This window comes from Dermacentor variabilis, chromosome 4 (assembly GCF_050947875.1).
Source record: "Dermacentor variabilis isolate Ectoservices chromosome 4, ASM5094787v1, whole genome shotgun sequence".
NCBI classification, from domain to species: Eukaryota; Metazoa; Arthropoda; class Arachnida; order Ixodida; family Ixodidae; genus Dermacentor; species Dermacentor variabilis.
The window spans coordinates 9,388,718-9,413,062 of NC_134571.1; the positions used below are offsets into that span (position 1 = coordinate 9,388,718).

The window sequence follows — 24,345 nt, forward strand, 5'->3', positions numbered from 1 at the left end:
ATGAAGAACTACAATAGAGAAGCAGAAAATTAACAACAAGAAGTACATTGAAACCAAATAAAAGGAAAATGCGGTGTATGTCGGTTTTTTTTTTTTTTTTACAGTCACGATAAGTACTGGCAGACATAATTTTCAAGCAGAGGAAGGAAATTGTTGGATGAGCAAATTATATCTCTGATCAATAAATTATAATATCTGATTGTACGTGGAAATAACGAATACCTGAATGTCTCAGTGTAGAACCGATTTTTCGTTAAATGTTTAGGATGTTTAGTTCTAGGGTTTCGCCGTTCAGCGAAAGATACAAACGTACGACTGTTTAGTTTGTAACGGCCATTAAGGAGGTGAAATAGAAACTTAAGGCGTAAGAATTTAGCACGCTTACAAATCGCCGGGAGGCAAGCTTTCTTAAGGAGTTCTTTCGTTGAATCATTACGGTTTTATTTATTGCAAAGGAATATTATGGCTTTTCTATGTATTACTACTACGTGTTTTATGCACTATTTGGTATGGGGGGACCAACAGGCGATGCCATATTCTAGTATAGGATGAACGAATGAAGTGTAGGTTAGCATATTATTGTCATGTGAGGCAGATTTTAAAGCTTTTAGAGCGTTTAAGCGAACAAAGTGTTAAAAATGCCCTGGAAGATATGTGCGACACATGTTTGTCACATTTCAAATCAGGTTATAGAACAATGCCCAAGTATTTATAGTCATCAACAATTTTTAATTTCTGCTGTTCGATCGTGTAGTTGAATTCTAGTGTAGGGGATCTTTCTTTCTGCTTACTCTCATGTGTCTTGTCTAAATCTTCATTTGCCATGCCTGACACCAGTTTGCTATTTGCGCAAGTTCGTAATTTTGTGTTACTTGATCATTATGGTTCCTAATCTCCCTATATATGATACGATCGTCTGCAAGCATGCGCACATTTGATTTCATGTTATCTGCCATGTCATTGATATACAGTAAAATATAATTGGTGCTAAGACTGTTCCTTGTGGTACTCCGGATGACATCTCTGCCCAATCGAATTGCTGGCGTTCGATTTCAACTAATTGCTGTTGACACAAAAAGATGAGCTTTTATCCAGTTTATTACGCTGCCAGATCCGACGTGCGCGTGGCAGCCCATTGGAAGCTCGTCGGCGTGGACGGACGGAACGGGGCACGACGGCCAAGGCCGGCAGGCACCGTGCCCAATGTGTGGGCACGGACATTTTTGTGCAGAGGTGCTGTAGCGTAAGGCTATTCGAATCTGCTTTTTCAATCCGATACTGTCGCTATAGCCATCCACGATTGGTCAAACATTTTTCAGGTCACTCGCACAACGTCTATCTGTCGCGCGACGTGACGAAAACCGCGAAAGTTACACATCTGATATGACGTGTACACAGTGATCACGCGTCATAATTGGGCCGAGCAAAAGCAAAAAGAAAAGTATTTCTGATTCGACGCCTTTTCTTTTTGCCATTATCCCTTCACTATCGGTCTAAATTTTTCGGGCTGCGCCCACTACGCCTTTCTGTTATTGCGACGTCAGAAAACTGCGAAAACTCACCACGTCAAAGTGACGTGTGTGCACTAAGAAGCGGTAATATGCCGAACAAAACAGTTTTTTTTTTTTTGCAATTGCAATAAAAGTTTGTTGCCCACCGATTGCTCTGGCACTGGCTACTCGGTGCTGCCAGGGAGAATGAATTTCTCTGCTTATGATAAAAATGTTGCGTGGCAATGTAACGCTTTAGAGCCCTTTGGGCACGTACACGACATCGCTCTGCCGACTCTTCTTCGCGGAGTATCTGTTTGAGCTGCATTTTTACCAGACACCGAGAGCTAAGCTAGGAGAATCGGGCCAATCGCCACCCTCCTCATCCGGCTAGCTACTTTCACTGCGAAAGCCCGGCCCCACCGAAACACTCTCCGCTTCTGCATATTCCTCCTCTCTGGTCAGTCAATCAGAAAAGAAAAAAACCTGTCAAATAAAGCAATGTTATTCGTTTTGAAAGCTAACAAAAGCGACCTCCTGTAAACGAGGAGAGCGTTTTAGTGGCCTCTGCAAACAACTGCGAGTCACTGCCCGATGTTTACGTCGATGGTTACGTAACTTTTACGTAAGGACATTGTAGTAAAAACAGATAAGAATAGTTTTACCTTATAGGGCCCCTATTGTGAAAAATAGGCTGGAGCTCTACAGTATATTTTGCAATTTAAGCCTCTGTCGCGATGTGAACTTCTACTGCATGGTGTAGAACCGCATAAGCCACACTGTGCGAAGGGCCCCACGTGGTCCAACTTCGTCAGCCGGAAGCTGTAATAGATTTCTTTGAAAAAAAATATTGTTTAGAAACGAGGCTTTACAAAAAACTAACCTGACACACCGAAACATCTTTATAAACACAACTTGACTGGATCGCGATACGTGTGCTAGCATAAAGAACAAAAGCAAATGAACGAAAGCGCTACCGCCTGGGTCTTAACAGACAGTGGGAGGGAGTGCCAGCCCTGACACACTTGCATGTTTGTGCAAGAGTGTCTTCCCCCGAGCTGCCTTTACGCTGCACGAATAGCGAAGGCAGCAAGAGCGAACACACCGCTGTTGCGTACCACGTACACAAAACCTGCAGAGTCTGTGGACAAAGACTGCTGGCAACCCAACATTGGAGGTTTTCAAAAGTGCTTATAAAGTCGATTACCCTTCGCCTCCGTTCTCGTCTAGGGCTTGCGAAACTTCAGAAGGAAATAACATTTATTAGTTCCACAGGAACTAAGACCCCACTCTAGGCAGCCTTGGTAGGCTGGGGCCTCCTAGCCCAGCGAATTAATGATGTGCTGCACCAGAAGTTGCCACCATACTTTTTGTCTGGCTTTCCCGAGGAAGTGGTCAGGTGAATTAGGGAAGAGTGAGCTATACCAATCAGTAAGAGATTATGCTAGTGGCTGACGTCTTCTAAGTATTTATGCCAAATTACCCTTGTGGCGCACGCCTCGCCGTCTGAGCGGTGGCTGACGACTTTCCGAATAAACTGTCTAGCGTGGGCAGTGGTCGCCACTGCAAGCGTCATGTCAGCTGACAGCATCCCAGCATCTTGGCACGGAGCTGCACATGTCAGCAAGAACCGCTGAAGTTGGTGACAGGGAATTTGGTGATCGATATACCAAGGCTTCTAATCGCCGATTGAAGAGAAGGCTCTGCAGACCTTCGTGTACGGCTGAGTCTTGCTTCAATGAGCGACTCACTCAAGAAAGGTACACCATGGCCTACGTGCCAGTACCGACATCGTCAAGAATATCAACGCGCAACGTTTAACCGCCTCAACAGAAAGGCCCTGGGCAAGTCAGAGAGATCCGAATCGATCCAAAAAGGAACATACTAACTGTTAATGTTCCAACACAAACTATTCTATACACTCTCAAGAACGTGTCGGTACTGGGAAACATACCAAAGCGGTAATTTGTCGCACATGACAGCAACAGAACTGCTTGGGTTATATCTGACGTCGGCACAGAAATAAATGACAATCTCCCGACGCCTATTGTGTCACTTCTCCGCATTACGGGAATTCATTTTTTTTTTTGTCGATCTAAATGCGTAAAGCTCCCTTCAAAGGGGACAAATTACTAACGCAGGCAAAAGCAGGATACATCAGACATTCGTTTCGTCCGTACATTCCTCGGCCGTTGCTGTGCCGCAAATGTGTGAAAAGTTGGGGCACCAGATGTGCTCTTTGTACGGGCAAGACAGCATATCCTTGGTATGGCGGTGACCATGAGGACCCTAATTGGGTCATAAACACCCTAAGGTGCCCTAAACGCAACGGACCATACGAGACAACATCGAAGGATTGACCAAAAATGAAAACTGAACGAACAATATCAAAGAAAATTGTTAGAAACTGTATAGGGGGCACATAATAATTAAACAAATGATCAGTGGCGTCCTCATTGTCACATAAGGACGGATGGCGAATAAAAAGGCGATTTTGGGACGCTGCACTTGTGAACTGTGCCTGGTGCTACCGCTGCGCCGACGATGCGTTCGGTGGCTTCGCTATAACCAGCGGAACGTCTTGACAGAAACCATTCTACTCAAAGTGAGGCAGCGACCACAGTACCCTGTCCAAGAAAGCGCTTGCAGAAGCGCAGTGAGTACAGCAACGGACCAAAGATGGTCTGTAATACCTGAAGAACCCTCACAAACGACTGAATCGTCAAGCATGCGATACAAATTCAGACGCGACACCTATACCGAAGAAAAAAGATTCCACTGCGTGGCTTAAGAGGATGGACCTCCCCGCTTCCGTACATCTGGAGCTCTCTGCCCCGCTCAGCCAACCGCCGCGTCAGACTATGAACTTACCCCATGCCGTCTGGAGCAACATCACCGTACATCCCCTACCTCGCAACATGTACCTATAAGTGCACCACGCCCAGCGAAGAGAGGCCCGGGCCATACACAAGCAATAAGGGAGTCAATCCTCTACAGCCTGCACGGACGCGGGGTCTTACGTCCGGCCACAACAGTCACCGTAATCGTCTGCAAACAACATCTGGGCAGCATTTCACTCCCCCGAAACAATTCCCTCTAATCCGAGGAAGTGGCCATAGCCCTCGCGCTCTTCTAAACAGAGGCTCAAATTATAGGGACCGACTCTCAACTGATGTGTTGCAGCTTCATTGGCGGCAAAATTCATGCCAATACTCTCAAGATCATCAATCAAAAGCCGCGAACAACATCAGTCATGATCATCGATGCGCCAGTTCATCACGGCATTCCTGGCAACAAGGTTGCCAACCACGTGGCTCGAGGTTTGACCCACCGAGCCGATGCCGAGGAATTCGAACCCGAGCGCGTGGACCCTGTAGTCTCGTATCAAGACACCACGCAACATTACAAGCTAACCTGCAGAACATACGCACCCTCACGCAAGTCACTACCTAGAGAGCAGGAGCGATTCCTCCGAGCTCTACAAGGCATTCCCCGATCCAACCAGAAATCACCTCACAGCCCCTACACAATTCTCTCCGCAATGCCGCTTCTGTGCAGAACCCGGGTTCCTCAGGTACATAGTAGGGGGTTGCAGACAGGCGGTATTACATCATCCGAACCTTTATCAAACCAACGAGCTTTGGGAGAGTGCCTTGGCCACCTTCGACCTCGATGATCAGCAACGGCTAATTGCGAGGGCCCAGGACGCCGCCCGAGCTCAAGGTATTGTGGAATGAGGCTGCCTCTCGAAAGCTTCATTTATGGAAAAACATGTTTATTGTCTCTCTCTCCACTGTGTGGTCTTCTTTGCCGTCACTGAAGCCATCACAAGTTAATTCAAGACTGGCGGACAAAGATTGTATTGTGTGGCTTTCGTTGCCGTCACAAAATATTAGTAAAGAAGCGCAGACCCTATACAACCGACCTGAATCTTCGTCTTCGGATCAACAAGTCAAGGACCTCCTGCAGTTGCTCAGTGGCTACGGTGTGGGGCTGCTGAGCGCGAGGTCGCGGGATTGAATTCTGGCCACGGCGGCCGCATATCGATGGGGGCGAAATGCGAAAACACCCGCGGGTACTTAGATTTAGGTGCTGTTGTGCCATTACCACCAGCCCGGATTCCGAATCTACAAGATGCAGAATTTATACTGCGAACGCCCTTTGGACAAACCCGGGGCTGCGCCGAAAGGCACAGCGCCCTAATTCTCCCTTGACAAGTCGAAGATGCTGAGCCGTCAGGCAGCGGCGTCCCCGGAGAAGCATCGGCAAGCGACATGTCCAAACGTGCAACAAAGTGCTAGACAGCCCGGCGCCGTATTTCCTTTTCCCTGGAGGTCACCGCGCACGGCAACTTGGAAGCGGGTGGCCAGCGCGGTCACTGGTTTCACCTGTCGGACGACCGTCGAGTGCTGGCTTTGTATTGGGCCGTTTGAGTAACAATCGTTTCTCGGGGCTTTATAAGTCCCGACGCCACCGCCTGGAAAACCGGATCCACCGGCCCACTGGGAGCCGAGTGCCGCTCTCGAGTGGAGTGAGATGTGTCACGCGTTGCAGTCTCGCCGGACGTCGCCGTGCTGGAACAGTCGCGTTTGCTGTGAGCTCTCGGCCCCAGTGCCGACCCGATCATGTCCTGTATAATGACCTGTATATAGTGTATAAAGTCCCTTTTGTTATTCTCACCGACGCCTGACTCGGAGTCTTCGCTACCAACGCTCTGTCACGAAACGGGTGACGAGCGCTACGGGACCACCTCAAAGTCGTAATAGTGGTGGCAGCGGTGCAAAGTCGTAAAAGTGCACGTTAAAGAACTCGAGGTGGTCGAAATTTCCGGAGTCCTCCACTACGGCGCGCCTGATAATCAGAAAGTGGTTTTTGCACGTAAAATGCCATAATTTGTAACAAATCAAGGTTATGTTCAGGCAGTTGATTAGCAGCTCGCGAATCCTGCTCGCCGGCGTCAAACACCTGTAGTTCAGACATCGGTTCAAAGTTTTAAATCCTCGAACCAGTGCTTGCTTCCATATAAAAGCGCCACACGCGGTCTTTTCTATAACCGTGTAAAGCGCTCGTGTAACTCTTCGGGGTTCCGGGTATATTTGTGTAGTATGTTTGCGTGTAGGAGACACGTATGGACATACGGACGTCATGTAACTTGGTATTTGTCTGCAATAAACTGAAGACGGTATGTTTAGGGCGTCTGCAAGAACTGTGCACCGTGTCGGTACCGTATATTAAGCTGGTTCCATTGCTTTATCTTTCCGCTGTTCTTCCCGTCTTTATTTTCCCCTTATCCTTCGGCCAGTGCAGGGTAGCAAACCACATGCTCCTCCGGTTAACCTCCCCGCCTTTCCCACCCCATCTCTCTCTCTCTCTCTCTCCCTCGACTAGCATGCACTAGAGTATTGCATCGCCACCTCATGTTTCCCTCTTTCGCTCCTGATCTGTCCCTAACCCTTTACCGCAGTTGTAGAGTACCAGGCTAGAGACAAGCTTCTCCGGCCGACATCTCCACCTTTACCGTTAAACTCTCTCTCTCTCTCTCTCTCAGGGGAAGTGGTCCACTCCTCCCAGCTGCTGGAAGGCTTGTTTGGTGATACCTTTGAACGAATTGCGTTTTTCAGTCAGTCAATCAGTCAGTCGGTTTTTATTTGCAGGAAAATCACATCATCCTACGGGTGGCAGAGACTCAAGGCATGGTTGCCTGACGAGGTCTCTGCCCCCGTAACAAAAGGAGCAGTGTACAACGGTACAGCAGAGAGCTGGTACAAAAAAGAGAAGCGGCGTTACAAATAGTACACGCATACATCCTACATCATACATACATCATACATACATCATACATGAAAGCATCATCATTTGAAAGCAGAGGTCGCAGGGAACTCACACAGTGTGCTTCTCGGAGGGATAGGCTCCGTGGGGTTTACAGATGGGGATCCTGGCTCCCTGTTAATATAATGTCTATAGTGTTAAATTCCAATTAAATTCTTGAGTTTTATGTGTCAAAACCCCGATGTGATCATGAGACACGTGATAGTGGGGGACTCCGGATCAATTTTGATCATCTGGGCTTCCTTAGCGTGCACCTAAATTAAACACACAGGTGTCTTTTTTTCATTTTTCCCCTTAGAAATGCGGCCGCCTCGTACGGGATCGTAACGGTGACCTCTAGCTCAGCAGCAAAACGTCATAACCACTAAGTGGGCATAGTATGGTGTCAGTAACATGTTCGTTTGTGCTTTTATATGATTGTGGCGTCCTCTTTTGTGTGATTGTAGGATGTTCTGCGGAGAAGCGTTGACTTATCCATGCGCTACTTTTAAAATCTGCAACCTGGCTTTGCGCTGCATCTTCACTCTTATATGAATCATGTAAAGCGGAGTGCCGCTCTCGTCAACGGATGACAAGTTCATCGCTCGACAGCATCTGAGCAAAGCGAAGGAGGGCCCCTTAGCAAGAACGAAGGAAAGGGATAATCAGTCTCGCTGACCCGCTGGCCGCGTTCACTTACTTGCAGCGCCATTTGCCGCAGTATTCCTTGTCATTGAACGTGCACTCGCGAAATCCCCAATGTGAACTAGCCACAAGTATCGTGCCGCAGCAGAGCCGATAGCTCGGGCCGAAGCGAGGCGCCGCTTGACGACCCATGCTCCTCTGTCGCGCAGCTTTCGTGGGAGCTGGGCAGGCTGGCCCAGCGCGAGAACGAGTTCAAGGAGATCTACCTGGAGCTGAGCAACCAGTGCAAGAAGTATTCGTGCGAGCTGCTCGACCTGTGTCGCAGCAGCGAGGAAGTGATCGCCGTGCTCAACAAGCGCACCAGCCCCGAGCTGCTCGACGACTCGGACGACGAAGAGGAGGCGGAGGTCGCCCCCGAGCAGTACTGCATGTCGGGCGGCCCCTGCCAGACGGCGCCTCGGGGCCTTACGCTGTCGCGTCTCAAGATGGCGCTCAAGTACGACCAGAAGCAGTTCGTGGCGCACCCGAACTGCCAGCAGCTGCTCACCTCGATCTGGTACCAGGGGCTGCCCGTGTGGCGGCGCCGCAACGCCCTGAGCAAGACGTGCCTGTGCGCGGGGCTCATCATGCTGCTGCCGCTCATCGCGTGCTACTACCTGGCGTTCCCGCGGTCCCGCTTCAGCCGCGTGGTGCGCTCGCCCTTCATGAAGTTCATCTACCACAGCGCCTCCTTCGGCTGCTTCCTGCTGCTGCTCATCCTCGCCTCGACGGGCACCGACCGCGCCCGCCAGAACATCCGGGGCCCCGCGCCTTCGCCCGTCGAGTGGCTCATCCTCTTCTGGGTCACCGGCATGGTGTGGGCCGAGTGCAAGCAGCTCTGGGAGGAAGGCCTCAAGGCGTACGTCTGTCAGTGGTGGAACTGGCTCGACTTCATCATGCTCTCGCTCTACTTGACCACCGGCTCGCTGCGCGCTGTCGCCTACTTCCAGGTGCGTCTCTTTGCCGCAGCTCTCTTGGAGCAATGTTGGCGCCCCTTAGAGCAGGAAGCAAAGTTTTCGCCGAACATGACTCATGTCGATTCTTGACATACGCGCATTAGCCTGAATCGCAGTCTTTAATTATGCCAGCAGTTACCCTGCACAGCCGCCGCGATGGCTGCTGTGTGAGACATCAGCACTCACAGAAGGCGGAGCATTTGCAGGCAGAACAGCTGGAGTGTCCCGTGCTATGAACAGTCAGTGCGCTTACTCTCTGGCGGCGCGGGATGATGGCGGCCAGACTAGCGATTCAGGAGCTCTGCGCGCTTCTCGAGTAGGAGCAATAATGAGACATAAGACACCAGAACTAGAAGTAAAATGTGCGTAATTAAACATTTCTTTTAGAAAATGTTCTTTTCAATAATATACTGCGACGGCAACGGGCGACACGGCGCAGGTTTGTCAGTCAGCGGATACAGTTCCCACCGGTCGGCCAATGGCACTTGCGAACGCAAAGCTCTGTGAATTAGGCCCCTCATGCTGTAGGTGGTTTGCAACTGGTGCGGATCATTCTGTGCTGGTTTTCAGCGCTTCTGTAGTGTCTCTGCTGCCGCCTCTCCTTTCGTCATGTGTTATACGGTGACCGACCATGCCAACTCAGTTTCATTTTCTACAGGCTATAGATATGTCGTCGACCGGCACAACTCCAAACTGTGGCAGAGTTCGGAGACCTACAAGGATCCACTCAAAGCATAGTATGTAGCAACGGATGGGCTCTGACTGAAAAGGACCAACGTTACACAGGGCAGATGACAAAGCAAGCGCAGAAGGCAAGAACGCAGACACAGCGCACGTTCTCTGTGTGTTCGTCTTGTGGATTATTTTTTGTCATCTATCTTGTCTGGCGTTGGCTTTTTTTCTGTCAAAGCTTAGCTTTACTGTAAGTTAGAAACTCGCCCAAGCTTCCACATTTGTCGGGTACTTGATTCATTAGGTGGGACAACGCATGCGTGGCCTCGGAAGTGTGCGAACGCCGCCTCCTGGTGGGCGCTCGTTCAGCGCTGCGCAACTTAATGGGCATCGGAGTTGAGGATGTGCTGACGAGCAGGGTTGAAGCGCGAGAGGAAGAAGGAAACAATGACACGGACGAGGGCCACTTTTCGAACTAAGTTTCATTCAGCGAGAGCCCGTCGCGTTTCCCACGTATGATTTGATGCTGCATGGGCGGTAGCCCTTCCCCCTCTGACCTTTATTGTGACCACTCGCTCCCTTTCATAAACGTATTTATTATTGCGAGAGCAATAACATGGACACTCCAGGCGCGTTTCTGCCGTCGCCTTGAGGTTCTGATAAAGTCTAAGGACGATAATACAGCGCGCCGTGCGCTGTATGGGCTAGGGAAAGCATGCGAGGGTAAGCCGGCGAACGCTGTTCAATCTCGCCTGTGCGAGCGAGGGAGGGGAGCCAGATGCGCGCCCTCTCCTGATGCCCGCGAGGCACAAGGGCGAGGCGGGGTTCTTTTCCGGCGGCTGCTGCTAACGGCGCCGCCGATCGGGCGCCGTACCTTGAAAGCGATCTGCGACGCGGCCAAAGTGCGCGCCCACGAGGGCGTCATCATAGATTGAAGAGCGTCATCTTCAAAGCAATCTGCGATGTTCGCAGAGTGCGCGCAGAGCCGGTAGCTTCGTATGCGCTGCGCTTTCGACGTTTCGTTTGCGTTGTAGTGAGAGATGCGTGAACATAAATTCGATCGCCGCTGCTGCCGCGATTGCTCACCCCAGCATTTTGCACAGAGAGTTTCCGAGCTCATCTAGCGAGATGTGTCCATGTGTACCTGTGCGCGCGTGACACCGTGCTTGTTAATATAGTTAAAACAAGTTGGCGGTTTGAATCCATGCTAGAATGTGTAAGCGCGACTGTACGAGAACGTATATATAGAACTGTGTGCCTTGACTCATGTACCTGTATTGCGATGCAGGGTGTGTATCCTCTCACAGATTTCTAATTTATTGTGAACGTTCTTGAGTTCTTGAATGACCGGTAAGGCGTCAGCGAAAATATATGTGCCTGAATGTAGACAGTCTAGAGGTGTCATCTTGCACGGCATTGCGGATGGCTTCAAGTTCCCTCACTAAAGCGCTGCGCATCAAGTTTTGTGTGTGTGTGTGTGTGTGCGCGCGCGTGCGTGCGTGCGTGTGCGTGCGTGCCTACATCTTTGTAGGCACGCTCCGTCATTGCATCGTTTCCGACCAGCTGCTTAGAGAAATACATGCCACAAAAACCGCTCTTTGTGATCACACTCCGTCATTGGCAGACGTTGTGGTGTGCAGAATTAAGCTTTGTATTCAACAAGAAGTATCCACGTATAGACGCCTTTGTGATCCATGTATGACATAAAAAAGCGATAAAGTGTCCTTTATTTACTTCAGAACCATCACTTTCTTTTAAAAACCAGAGAAAGCATGCTAGCGAGTGAAAGGTGCGCATTCGACCATCTGCTGCGTTTTCAAGCACGTCCCTCACGAATTCACCCGGAGCTGTGCGGCACCGCCCTCGTCGCGCAGGTACAGAGCGGGCAGTACGGCGCTCGCGTTCTGGACAGGGTCCAGTGGCCGGCTAACGACCCGACGCTCATCTCGGAGGGAGTGTTCGCCATGGCCAACGTGTTCAGCTTCGCGCGCATCATCTACCTGTTCCAGACCAACCCGCACCTGGGTCCGCTACAGATCTCGCTCGGCTGCATGATCGTCGACATCGCCAAGTTCCTCTTCATATTCTTCCTGGTCCTCACTTCTTTCGTGTGTGGACTCAACCAGCTGTACTGGTACTACGATCCTACCATGGGCTTCTGCGAGACCAAGGAAGTCGGCGGCGTGAACATTACATTCAACTGCCACCACAACCCGGACGCTTTCCTCACGTAAGCACCCTTTGTCGTCGTGGCTCTAAACTTTTGAGTTCACTATATCATGTTATAAGCGATTGGTGCAAAACGTTGTAAGCGCGTTCACGTCGCGTGGTGCATGCGCATCCGTGCCTGCCAAAAGGTAATCGCAAAAAAAAAAAAATTGAACATTAGTAAGACTGCGAGTCGGCCTAGTTGGAACAAATTCATCTTTTTAAAAAGTTTAAGAAGTTTTAAAAGATGAACATTAGTTTTTGCTGGCGGAATTTGTAGAAGTCTCTGAAAGGGGGCCGAGAACCTTCGGGCATTTACTGTAACCACCTGTCGCCATATTCAAGCCCTCTCATCTTTCTTCCTCGGGAGCCTTGGTGTATTGCTTCATCTTCATCGGTCCCCGTTTCCGACCACGGAATCTTCTCCATTCACTCCGCTCTCCCAGACATCTTGGTGTGGACCCGCCGTGGTTAATTAGTGGCCATGATGCTGGGCGGCTAAGCACGCGCTCGCAGTATTGAATCCCGACCACGGTGGCCGCGTCTAGATGAGGGCGAAATGTGAAAACACCCGTGCACTTACATTTAGGTGCACCTAAAAGAACCCTATGTGGTCGAAATTATTCCGGAGTCCCCCACTACGGCGTACCTCATAATGAGATCGTGGTTCTGGTACGTGAAACCCCATTATTTATTTATTTATTTATTTATTTATTTATTTATTTATTTATTTATTTATTTATTTATTTTAACATCTTAACCTAGCTTCAAGCACTGCCCTTCGAATTGCTTAAGAACTTTGCCCTTCAGGTGTCAACCATCGCTATTCGATAAGGTTCCATAGCTGGCTTCCTTTCCGTCGCGCATATTCAGTATACTACTTCTGGATACCGGATATTATGTTTTGAACAGAGGTGGGCGAATATAAAATTTTCGAATAGGAATCGAATATCGAATAGTGACACAATGACACATATTTAAAAGTGGACTATTCCGATACAGTTAGGTAGCACGCATGCATTGAATAGCGCAAAAAAAAAAAGTCAGCTGACTATATGAGGTAAAAAAACATCGATTTTAAAGTTAAAATCACTAATTTGTAATTAAGGAAGTGCACAAATATCCGCTCAACCACTTTTTCAGCCCGTTTGAAAACAAGCGCGCCAGGAATGAATGGCTTCTGTGTGACTAGCGTTCCAAAAACAAAAGACAAATGAAAAAAAAATCAGAAGTTGTAGAAAAAGAAAAGAACGTTGTTGAAGCACTTGTATGCCGTAGCTACATGTAAAAGGGCCCGTTGTAAAAGAAAGATAACTGGTTGTTGCATGAAAAATAAGACTGCTATATGACTAAATGCCAAATACACTAAATGACAGAATACAAGCAATAATCACAGGTTGCCATGTTAAATTTAAAGAAGTCTTGCATTACCCATTTTGTTTCTTCATTGCTTCGAAAGCTTTTCTCGTTGTTTCACTTCTTATAACTTCCGGTACTTTGCTCAGCAGACAGATAACAGCACCCATACTTTAACAGTCGGTTGTGGCGAGAAATTTCGTATTTTATTAATATTCTAAATCAGCGAATAGTTCCTCTTCAATTACGAATAGTTAGTGTGAAATATTCAGTTCGTATTCGCAACTTCGAATATTCGCCTACCCCTAGTTTAAAGCCCTTTTGTCAGCCGCTGTACACGACGTGTTTTTGTTCCTTTTTTTCTTCAATGGGAGGCAACATCCTTTTTATGCAGGTACTTAAGTGTCCCAGCCGTCCATCTATTACATTTCTTTGGTTTTTTAAGCAAATTTTTCTCCGAGACTCCTGCCCCTTGGACGACGCCTAGCCTTTGTCTCCCTACATACGCTGCTGCTCCCTTGTTAGTCTAACAACGACCTTTTGATTAACCTCCAGTCCCGAATACACCTGTGATTTTAAACACGACGCACACACGCGACACTCACTATGTAACTTTCCACGCGGCGTGTGTTTCCTCGTACTTCTCGATCCACCACTGCGGTCAATGTTTCATTATTCTTGTTTCATTGGTTTGCATTTGATTGCCTCTTAATCCGTTTATCGTAATTATTTACATATTTAATACATACTCGCCCAGGCACCCTTGATCGTCTACTGTAGATGTTCAGTCTCCCCATACTGTGAACGGTTGATAAGTGGTTTTGTTAAAGACCATGAAGCTTGATTTTATTGCAGTGGAGTTGAAAACCTAGAACTTGGTCATTCTCTAGAAAGAAAAGTCAGCGCTCATGATAATGCAATAATAAAGGTATATGTGTCATGTTATATATTTTCTCATTCTAATGGCTGTAAAGTTCACTACATTCTTTCTGCACAGTACTTGTGATACACAGGAACATATCTGTGCATTATATTCTCACGATTACCTCAGTGTGTTACGTTTCTCGCTTGTTTCGGTGCCAAAACTGTTCACACTACGGACACAGTGGACTGGACTCTGGTTCACTCTTCTGTGAAGTCGTTATTCTTCAGCACGTTGCTTGTTCAGCTGTTTGGTTAAATCACTAGTCACAAAATTTACCGACATCTACTCAGTGACCTTGCATGCAGGCTTTTGCCCCCCTTTGCCTCGAAAGCAGCGGCAACCTTGGTATTCTTCCACATTATGCAAAATACATGGGTCATCCCTCCGAGGGTGTCGATCGGGGGATGCCACGGATGTCGACTTATACCTCTATGCCGCCAGATGAAACATGTATTCATCTAGGGATCCGTTGCCGCGACAAAATGTAGCTCTGTAACCTCGCCAGTGTCTCAGCATCCAGTCGTCCTGGACAGGAGGCCAGAATTCAAGGAATGTTCCTTCCTTCTTTCTTGTCTCTCTTTCTATTTTTCTGCAACCAAAAACTTTTGCTGGCTTTGCAATTCGAAGACGACCACCACAACGTGAAGCCGTCGGACTTCCTAGAATGTTTATAGAGATTTACATCCGTACGGTTACAAGTGCGATCACGCTAGACGGTGACTTCTTCAGCTTCTCGTGAGCAATGCTCAGGCAGCAGGCAGGGTCGAAGGCAATTTTTACGCGTATATAATTAAGGCACGCTACATACAGTAACAAACGTATGCCGGTGAAATCGCAGTAAAAATTATCCTTCTTTATTTTTCTTCTCATGCTTTCAGGATCGACGCCAGCTACACGTCGCTGCTGTGGTCACTGTTCGGCGTGATTCCCATCAAGGACATCAGCGCGCGCAAGGACCAGCCCTTCACCAAGTGGGTGGGCCATGCCCTGCTGGGCGCCTACATGATCATGGCCATGACCGTCATGATCAACATGCTCATCGCCATGATGAGCCGATCATTCCAGGACATCGAGGTACGTGGGCCGCCCCCCTCTGGCGATCGGTGCCCAACGCAGCAGCCAATGTCGTCATGCGTTGTGATTCGGCACGCCGCACATTTCGTGCACGGTTCATGCCGGCGGTACTTCGCCTTTAACGCGACTACATTCTTATTACTTAGAACTCCTATGAATGCGCTAAACAGGGCTTCTCCCACTGAAAGTGGACGGCGCAGTAAACTACGCTCTCTCTCTCTCTTATTTTTTTTTGTCGGGGGGGGGGGGGGGAGACTCAGGTTAAATAAAGGTGACATATAACATGTTTGGCATTCAATAATCCTCTTTTTCTGGAATACGACTGTCGAAACATAAAGGATTTGAGCGAGTTAAAATCGTCAGATGCTTAACTTAGCGGTAGTGGGCTATATCGTTCTGGATTTGTGGCACTTACAATAGCATGTTTACAACTGCCGGTGCGAGAAAAAAAAGTAGAGCACCAGGATTTTATTTCATGTCGTCGTTTCTCTAAATGCCACGATACCACTTCTGGTATGTACGATCGCGTTTACACTGGCAGCGTCTGTCAGCCGTGCCTGGAGCTACACCGCCGCCTGGTTACGCGCACGTACAAGAACCGTCGTCCGGGCTTCCCTGCCTACTTAGCTCCGTCGCTTCCCTTTCGTAGGGTAGCAAACAGCATCTGGTTGACCTCGTTACCTTTCCCTTCTCATCCTCCCCGTCCAGTAAGAAAAGACCCTTTCCAAGCATAGATTTTTCTATCACGCTACGTTTACTACAGATAAAAGTTACCCGCCGTGGTTGCTCAGTGGCCATGGTGTTGGGCTGCTGAGCACGAGGTCGCGGGATCGAATCCCGGCCACGGCGGCAGCATTTCGATGGGGGCGAAATGCGAAAACACCCGTGTGCTTAGATTTAGGTGCACGTTAAAGAACCCCAGGTGGTCAAAATTTCCGGAGTCTTCCACTACGGCGTGCCTCATAATCAGAAAGTGGTTTTGGCACGTAAAACCCCAAATATTATTATTATTAAAAGTTGCCTTTGGCCGCCGTCGTTCATTCATCGCGGGGTCATGATTGAGATTTTCCTGGGATTCGGCGTCGCTCTGCTGACAAATCACGTGTCAGCCTCTTCAGTGCGGACTTTCACTTTGAAAGTTTGACCATTCCCCGTGGACTTCGTAAAAGCGGCGTTCAACTTTGTTGACAACCATAATAAATTCAAATAAATACTCTAATAGTAAATGTTGGTCTATCGCGCACAAAATGTAGCTGTAATCATAAAGTACTTATTACATACCTGCAAGCTCTCCGAATGTAGTGTTTATTAAATTGGGCTCGTTTTACGCTTTAAAAAAATTATCGGGTTTTACGTGCCAAAACCACTTTGATTATGAGGCACGCCGTAGTGGAGGACTCCGAAAATTTTGACCACCTGGGGTTCTTTAACGTGCACCTGAATCCAAGTACACGGGTGTTTTCGCATTTCGCCCTCATCGAAATGCGGCCGCCGTGGCCTTTGACGCTTTTAAAATGTTACGTCAGACTTTACGAATTCGGTTCGAAAGAACTCACAGGCCTGCGTGGCACAGGCAGCACAGCCACAGCGTAAGCTGGAGGAGCGGCTACATGTGAGCTTCATTTTCGGCACTACGCACTACAGGTCTTCGCGTCATTTTCACGAGAACGATCTGAACTGTCGGCCCGTTGTCAACGGTGAGCTGCGGCTTGTCCCGCTCTCTGCACAGCGGCCTGCTGAGCCCGACGTTGCCTGGTTGCAGCCGCGCGCGTAGCTCTACGAATCGCCTCCTTAGGTTCGTACCTTGCGAAGAGGCGCCATAACGTGCGCCGAAGTGTAAGCACGGGTATCCAGACTACGTGGGGCACATGTCGCATCCTTTGACCCCGTGGCACGGTACGTTGCTGTCGACGATGGTGATGATAATTTTGACATCCCCTTCGAAACGGCATGGTGACAAATAGTCACCTAGCCTGCTACATCCAGCGTCAGCTGCACGCAACTGCTACGTGCAACTGCTACGTGTCGGTACACCTTGTGGAATATAATGGAACTGCAATGCAAAGTTTGTACGTATCGACGCTACGCGGCGCGCATGTGAAATGACACATTACGATGGTAATGATGATTCACGATGGTGAATTAATGGCATTCCCTTGGAAACGGGACGGGAAAAAACAGTCGCCTAGCCTGCTTGAATCAGGTATATCATACATGTTTATCATTACATCAATATTTATACATCTTCATAATCTTCCTTTCCTTCCTCAACACTCCTCTATCTACCTTGCACCGCTACCTATGCAGCTGCTACATGGCGTGCCACCTGGCGTAATAATATGCAACTGCAATGCAAGTGGCGCACGATAGACGCTACGTGGCGCGAATCTCGCCTTGCAAGGCAAGTGGCGTGATGCGATGCTAAAGATGATCATGATTTATTGGCATCCTCTTTGAAACGCGGCGGTGACATAGTCACCTAGCCAGCCTGATTTATTCAGGTGCGCAATGTATACTTTTTCTAGCATTCTTGTGTACATCTCCTCAAACCTTTTTTAACTGCCTTGTACCGCTACATGTGTATCTGCTACATGACGTTCTACCTCCTGTAACAATATGCAAGTGCATTGCAAAATGTGCACGTATCGACGCTACCCGGTGCACATAGTGCAGAGAATGGAAGAAGATCTCAAGAAAGTTGACAACCAAGTACACGGTAATTTAAACTGTAAATAGACAACCAAGAGTGATCAGAAAGAAAGCGAGAGAAACAGAGACAGTTAGCTGGATGCAAAGAATGCAAACAAAAACTTACAATAATGAGAAGCAAGAAATTAGACGGGGAAACTTGAGCGATAACACAAACGGCAGTGCCTTGCTATTTTAGGCTCGAGCCCCTATCCTGAGGGCAAAAACATATCAGAGCTAATATTTTCTACAAGATGATGCACGTCTATGCTGCAGCAAAAAATGTCTATGCTGCAGGAGACCACACAGCACATCCTAATGGAATGCGAAGAGAGTCATCCAGTGAGAACCGTACATAACGTACACCTTATAGAAGCGCTCTGGGTTTAAAGTGGACGAAAGCGTCAACCGGTCAGCAACACAGATTAGAAAAAGACGTTTAGAGTATTGGTGAAAAAAAAGAGGCAGGAAAGAGATTGATACGACCGGATCTCTTACAGTCATGGCAAGCGGTACAAAGTAGATTCTGAAAGAAAGAAAGAAGATTAAGGAGATTTATACAAAAGTGCTCGATAAGAAACGTGTATAGCATACCTGACTAAATCAAGCAGGCCTAGGTGACTGTTTTTCACCACCCCGTTTCAAATGGGATGCCATTAAATAAACATCTTCATCGTCGTGTCTTCTCGCGCACTAGGACGCGTTTATACAGAATTTTCCCGTCCGCTGCAAGCTAGCACGCGCTGGCGTTACTCACTGGTAGAGCAGCTGACTTCCATTCAGTGAGCCCGGCTTCCATCCCGACGGCAACCGGGTCTCTTTCTTTTTTCCCACTCTCGACGACAGCTGCTACGAACACCGGCAGCGGCGGCGGCGGACACTGTCGCCACCCGAAACCGCTGTGGGAACGAGCCCATGACAGCACTGTGAAAAGGCTTCGGTTGTCTGTCTCCGCACTTTTCATTCGAATAGGCTAAAATATCATGGTTTTAGTCTGATGATGATGATGATGATGATGATGATGATGGTGGTGGTGGTGGTGGTGGTGGTGGTGGTGGTGGTGGTGGTGGTGGTGGTGGCGGTGAAAAGACGCAAGAGAGGTAGGCATTGCTTCCAACAAGCTTATACAAACAAGTTCCCAAAGTAGGAGAAATCTCCAACGGCGATGTTGTTGTAAAAAATCAGTCTGATATAACGCAGTGCGTCGCTCTTCCATATTTGTTGTGCCAAGTTTGTTACCGCTTCTGTGCTACGTGTAAAAGTAAATCACCGATAATAAATTGTGTATGTATCCCTGAAGAGGCGTGTGCTGAGGCCCTCCCGGCACTCGGTGCAGACTGCTTGAAACCAGGCACAACGAACAGGTACAGTGACCTGAAAGCAGGTCACAACGGGCTCAGCACATACCTACCCATGCATCAGTCTTAGCCACCGAGAATGTAACCCTCAATCTCTGCTGAATGTTTTACAGCGAAGCTGTTAGCCTCTAGTTTGTCGGAATTTTTCGTGGGCCCGTTTTATGCCCACCCAAGAACAGTACCACCCCCTAGCGGCCGCGGCAACTTAGACAGACCTCAAACGGCAGCTGGAGAAGGGCTTTGCCTTTTGAGTTTTTGCGTAACAGAATTATGTTTTCTCGTATATTCGAATTACAATCCGAAACTATCAGGCCTGCAGCTTGTGTATAAGTTGTATTTTACGAATAGTCTGGCGCAATTTACTTTTAAACATTAATTTAGTTCATTAAGGCGCTTGCGCATAGCGGAAAGCCTAGAAAAATGAGGGCGTATGCAGCGCTTAGGGGGCGCACACGTGGCGTGTGGTGCTTGTCGAACGTAGGCAACAGCTTTGCTTTGCGCGCAGTGGAGGCGAGTGTCTTTTGTGTGTTTATTCATTTACTAGTGAGAACATCGCACGCGTAATGTTAAGACCTGAGTTCGCATCCCACCTGCGGCCAGTTTATTCGTCTACTTTCATTTCGATTAATTTATTATTATTTAATTGAATTAATGAGTACAAGTAATTTCGCCTGTGCTGTCCTTGGTGTCTTTGTTTGTTGGCTTCTGACGATATGACTAATAAAAATCGGGCCCCTTGGTTTCCCTTCTTCTCGTTCATATATATACAAATATAAGTGCTTGAATGCTGGGACGCACGAAACGAAAACATTTTATTTTTTCCGACGTTTCAGCCGGGTTCCTGCCTTCACCAGGGAATGCAGGTAACAGGAATGCGCATTTTTTAAATGCGCACAAGGTATAGGGGGCTCCCGAGCACGTGCTGTACCACTGTCATTTGGCATAGCACCGTCAATCTGGCCACAAGTCAATAACAACGATAAGTGCTGCAGATCACTTGCATGCACCTTAAACAACAATAAAGTAATAACAAAAAAAGTAAAAACAACAATTTGGCAGCATCATGAAAGTCCGTCTAAAAGACTACACCAAAGCAAGTTAGAAGAGTTTGTGAAAAGTGAAAAGGCAAGAATTAAAGACGTCATTCAAGCACCTCAACTCACTGTATCCGAGAACACATCTGACTTTATATATATATATGTATATATATATCCAGCTTACCGCTCTTATACATAATATTACACCAGCACGATTAACAGAAGACCTGTTATCTGTAGAGGTATAAAGAAAGTAGCAACGCAAGATAGGGGGGAAATGCTGCATAAGTTGCCATATGTGAGTAAAACTCCAAGCACTAAACAGATAACACGATAGAATTTTACATTAATGCGAATGAGATGCAAGAAACGGGTAAATATCTTCATTGAACCAGGAGACTAGTATTAAAGAAACATCGAAGCTGTGATCATTGCTGTAGCCAATCGCATGAAGCATCCACATGAACAGGACGATGTTACGGATCGTCAAAGAAGCGTGTTTGATAGGTTTACAAAATTCATTATTGATGAAATCTGCTAGAATAATGTTAAGGGCAAAGTCGTCATCGACCTATAGGTAGCACGAATCTACGAAGAAAGCCCATACGGGAACCTTAAAAATAAAGCTACGCAGTCGAAAGATGATTCGCCCTGGTTGTGGTGTCGAACCCGGCCCCTTTTCGACCTACCAAGTGAGCTACGCTAGCAGATGCAAATTACTTCTGCGGTGTCCTCTTCAGCAAACGCCAGCGTTATTTATTCCCACTGTTGGGCTCATAAAAGGCGTGCGTATATCAGGGGAGAGGAATGTACAGTAAGCGAATAACCTTTAGCGAAAAAGTTGCAGTTTCGCCCGAAAGGCAGAGCACCGATTGCGATAGCAAATTAGTAGATAGCTACACCAAGTAAGGATAGTAGTTTTATGGTCCGTATAAACTTGTAAGCATTCGCTTACTAAATTAACGTAATGCGTAAACGCGACTGAACGAGGACGTAGAAAGAAGCAGACACACAGAGACTGCGTGTCTGTTCTTTTTTCTACGTCCTCGTTCAGTCGCGCTTATACATTCTATCATGGATTCAAGCTAACTAGCCCGCAAATGTGTTTTAACTAAATTAACAAGCACGGTGTCACGCGCGCACAGGTAAACATGAATACATCTCGCTCGATGAGCGCGGAAACTCGCTGTCAAAGTCCTGGAGTGAGGAATCGCGGCAGGAGCAGCGATCGCATTGAACTTCGTGCATCTCTCGCTTCAACGAAAACGAAACGTCGAAAGCGCAGCGCATACAAAGCTCTGCGAACATCGCAGATCGCTTCGAAGACGAGGCCCGCGCGGGCACGCCGTTAGCAGCAGCCGCCAGGGAAGAACGCCCCCACCCGTCCCTGGCCTCATGCCTCGCGCGCGACTGGAGGCGGCGCGCTTCCGGTCGCGCCCGCACGCGAGACTGAGCCGCGTTCGCCGGCTCACCCTCGGAGACGTTCCCGGACACTCGAAGCGAGTGGTCGCATCGCCCCTCGCTCCGACGACTACGGCTCGCCCGCCACTACTCGCGCGCGCACGTCTCCGCCTTCGACCGCGCTCATGAGCGCAGCCCTTTTCAGGGCTCGCACGGCAGCTGGCACGACCTACTGAGCCACGCTTCCGCACGGAGGCCCCATCTCTTATGGGTGACCCTCCGAAGAAGCAGCAGAGGAAGAGGCCGAAGAAGCCATCTCCTGGCTTCGACGACTCGGAGTCCCGACGAGCCCTGCAGCACCACCCGCGTGGACGGCAGCCGCGCACCGGCAGATCGCCTCCTGCCTTGCGATGGAAGCGCGGGCTGAAGGCACGTACGCTGCGTGCACTGTCGGCCGACTCGGCGAGCTCCACGCCGTCATGCCCACCTTCACAGGGGAGTGCGACGCCATCCGCGCGCGTTCCAATACCCCTGGATACTTTCTTCCGCGCGTTTCCTTTTGATGCGCCGGAGACTGCTCCCAGCGGCCACCACGCCGCACAGTCCGCCTCAACGGACACCACCTCAGAGGCCCCCACTTCGGCTGCCTCCACCGACGACGTTGCCAGCTGCCCGTCGACCGGCGACACCGACGAGAGTGCCGGCACCTTCTTCTTACCAACCGCAAGCATGATTGGTGCCGACACTACGTCCTCCCGCACGGACGCGACCACCTCGCCCGAGGCAAGTCCTGTCGGGCCGGATTTTCCATCATTGTCGTCGCCGACGGCCTGCTCCGCGCCCCCGCTCACCAACAGCGAGCCCACCGCACCTGCGGCGGCGGCCGCTCCCGTCGATGACGACCCAGCTGACGGCCCCTCGTCCAACAAGAGCCGGCCGAGAGCGCCTACCCCTGCCCCAGTACCTGAGGGAACAGGGGAGCTCAACCCACGGAACTCCCCGCAGCTGCTCGAGGCAGCCAAAAACGCCCAACCCTGCCAGCCCGCAGCGTTACAGCCGGAGAAGCCCGCAAGAAGGAGACGCCGTTTTCGACGGTTCGTCGACTTCGAGCCGCACTCCCCACCCGCTGACGGCGGTGTCGCTCACGATACCTCAGTCACGGTTCTATACCGTCCCACCGGGAGCAAAGCAACCTTCCTGGCACTCTCGCGGAATAGTATCGCGGCCCAACTCTCCTGTGTTCCAGGTGTGAGATGCGTTCGCGTGGACTTTCGTCGCAATGTGGTGGCTGCGGATGTGACGCGCGGTGCCGACTTGGCGCCCATCCTCCCAGTGTGCGACATCAGTGACGTGGCGGTGCGCTCGAAGGCACTGCACAGCAACTCCTGTGCGGGTGTCATTTATGGGGTCGACCCATCCTTCGACGCCCGCACTGTGAAAGAAAACATCGAAGCCCCCGTCGCGGTGCTGTCATGTTCACGGAGTGGCGCTAGCGTCACTGTTACCTTCGCCGGGAGCGTCGTACCCACAAACGTGCGACTCTTACTTAAGAAGGGAATTGCGCTAAAAAAGACACGGACGAGTAAGGACAAGGACGGGCGCAACTCTTCAAGCAGCTCCGCGCCGTTCGTGCCCGTCTGCCTCGACCACTACAATGTGACCGCTGCGGCGTTTTCGGCCACGCCGGCGCCACCTGCTTCCGCGACGACCGCTGCCTTCGCTGCGGTGAGTCGCACGCCACAGGAGACTGCCCCGCCGAAAAGCCACGCTGCGTAAATTGCGGTGGCCGTCACCCCTCAACCGAACCGAGCTGTCCTGAGTGGCAGCGCCAGGGAAGGGCGGCCGTGTTGCCGTCTTCGTCTCAGCGGCCCCTATCGCGCAAAAAAGCGCTTGAACTAGCCGGCGCCGCACCGACCGAGCCGCGTACGGCCGCTTCGTCTACGTCTGCTAGCTCCCCGCAGGGCCGATCGTACAGTGACGCCCTGCGCGGCCGCAACAACCAGACAGCCGCAGCTGAGCCGTCATGCGGCCCTCCAACTGCTGCGAACAGCGACCCCAGAGACGCGCTAATAGCCGCTCTCGCTGCTGCACTCCGGGCCCTGCTCGTCCAGTGCCCAGCCATCGACGGCAACGTTCGTCCAATGTGTGACGCGGCTCTCGCCGCGCAGGAAGCACTGCTACGTCACGACTAGGCGCGTCACCGCGCCTCATAGGCGAAGGCCACCGACTTGCCCGCGCACGGCGTTCTAGCCGCCGCCCCTCTTTCACCCATCTATCTATTCCCTTTCCCCCTGTGCAGCGCGGTTGAGGTATCCTCAACTGAGAGGCAGTTACCCTAATTTTCTCCTTCCTTAAACAAGAATCTCTCACCGTCGCGCGCTTTCACTCGCGCGTGCAGCACGCGGCGCCGCCTTGGACTTTGCACGGAGCCTCACGGCGACGGCAGAAATGCGCCCGGAGTGTCCATAGAATTGCTATCGCAATAAAAGCGCAACCGTCTACCTGAGTCGCTTTAAATTTAATTGAAATCTTTCGGGATGTGTACACGGTACCACATTCTCAGCATGTGTTCGGCAGCTCAGCACGGCTTAATTGAACACACCTTTTTTACTTGTTTTCTTTCTTTCTTTTATTTTTCACTACTTTTTTGCGCATAATGTAAATATATCATTGACATCGCCTACGAAA

The 24,345-nt window shown here is 49.7% G+C and overlaps 1 protein-coding gene across 5 annotated transcripts in view; it reads left to right on the forward strand.

Moving 5' to 3' along the window:
- LOC142578646 (transient-receptor-potential-like protein) overlaps positions 1 to 24,345 on the forward strand; it is a 302,488-nt gene that overhangs the window by 217,002 nt on the left and 61,141 nt on the right. For all 5 annotated transcript variants that reach the window (XM_075688081.1, XM_075688079.1, XM_075688082.1 and 2 more), the window contains 3 exons: positions 8,153 to 8,932; positions 11,485 to 11,840; positions 14,978 to 15,173. In XM_075688081.1, the coding sequence (XP_075544196.1) occupies positions 8,153 to 8,932; positions 11,485 to 11,840; positions 14,978 to 15,173 (1,332 nt within the window). The remainder of the gene's footprint in view (positions 1 to 8,152; positions 8,933 to 11,484; positions 11,841 to 14,977; positions 15,174 to 24,345) is intronic.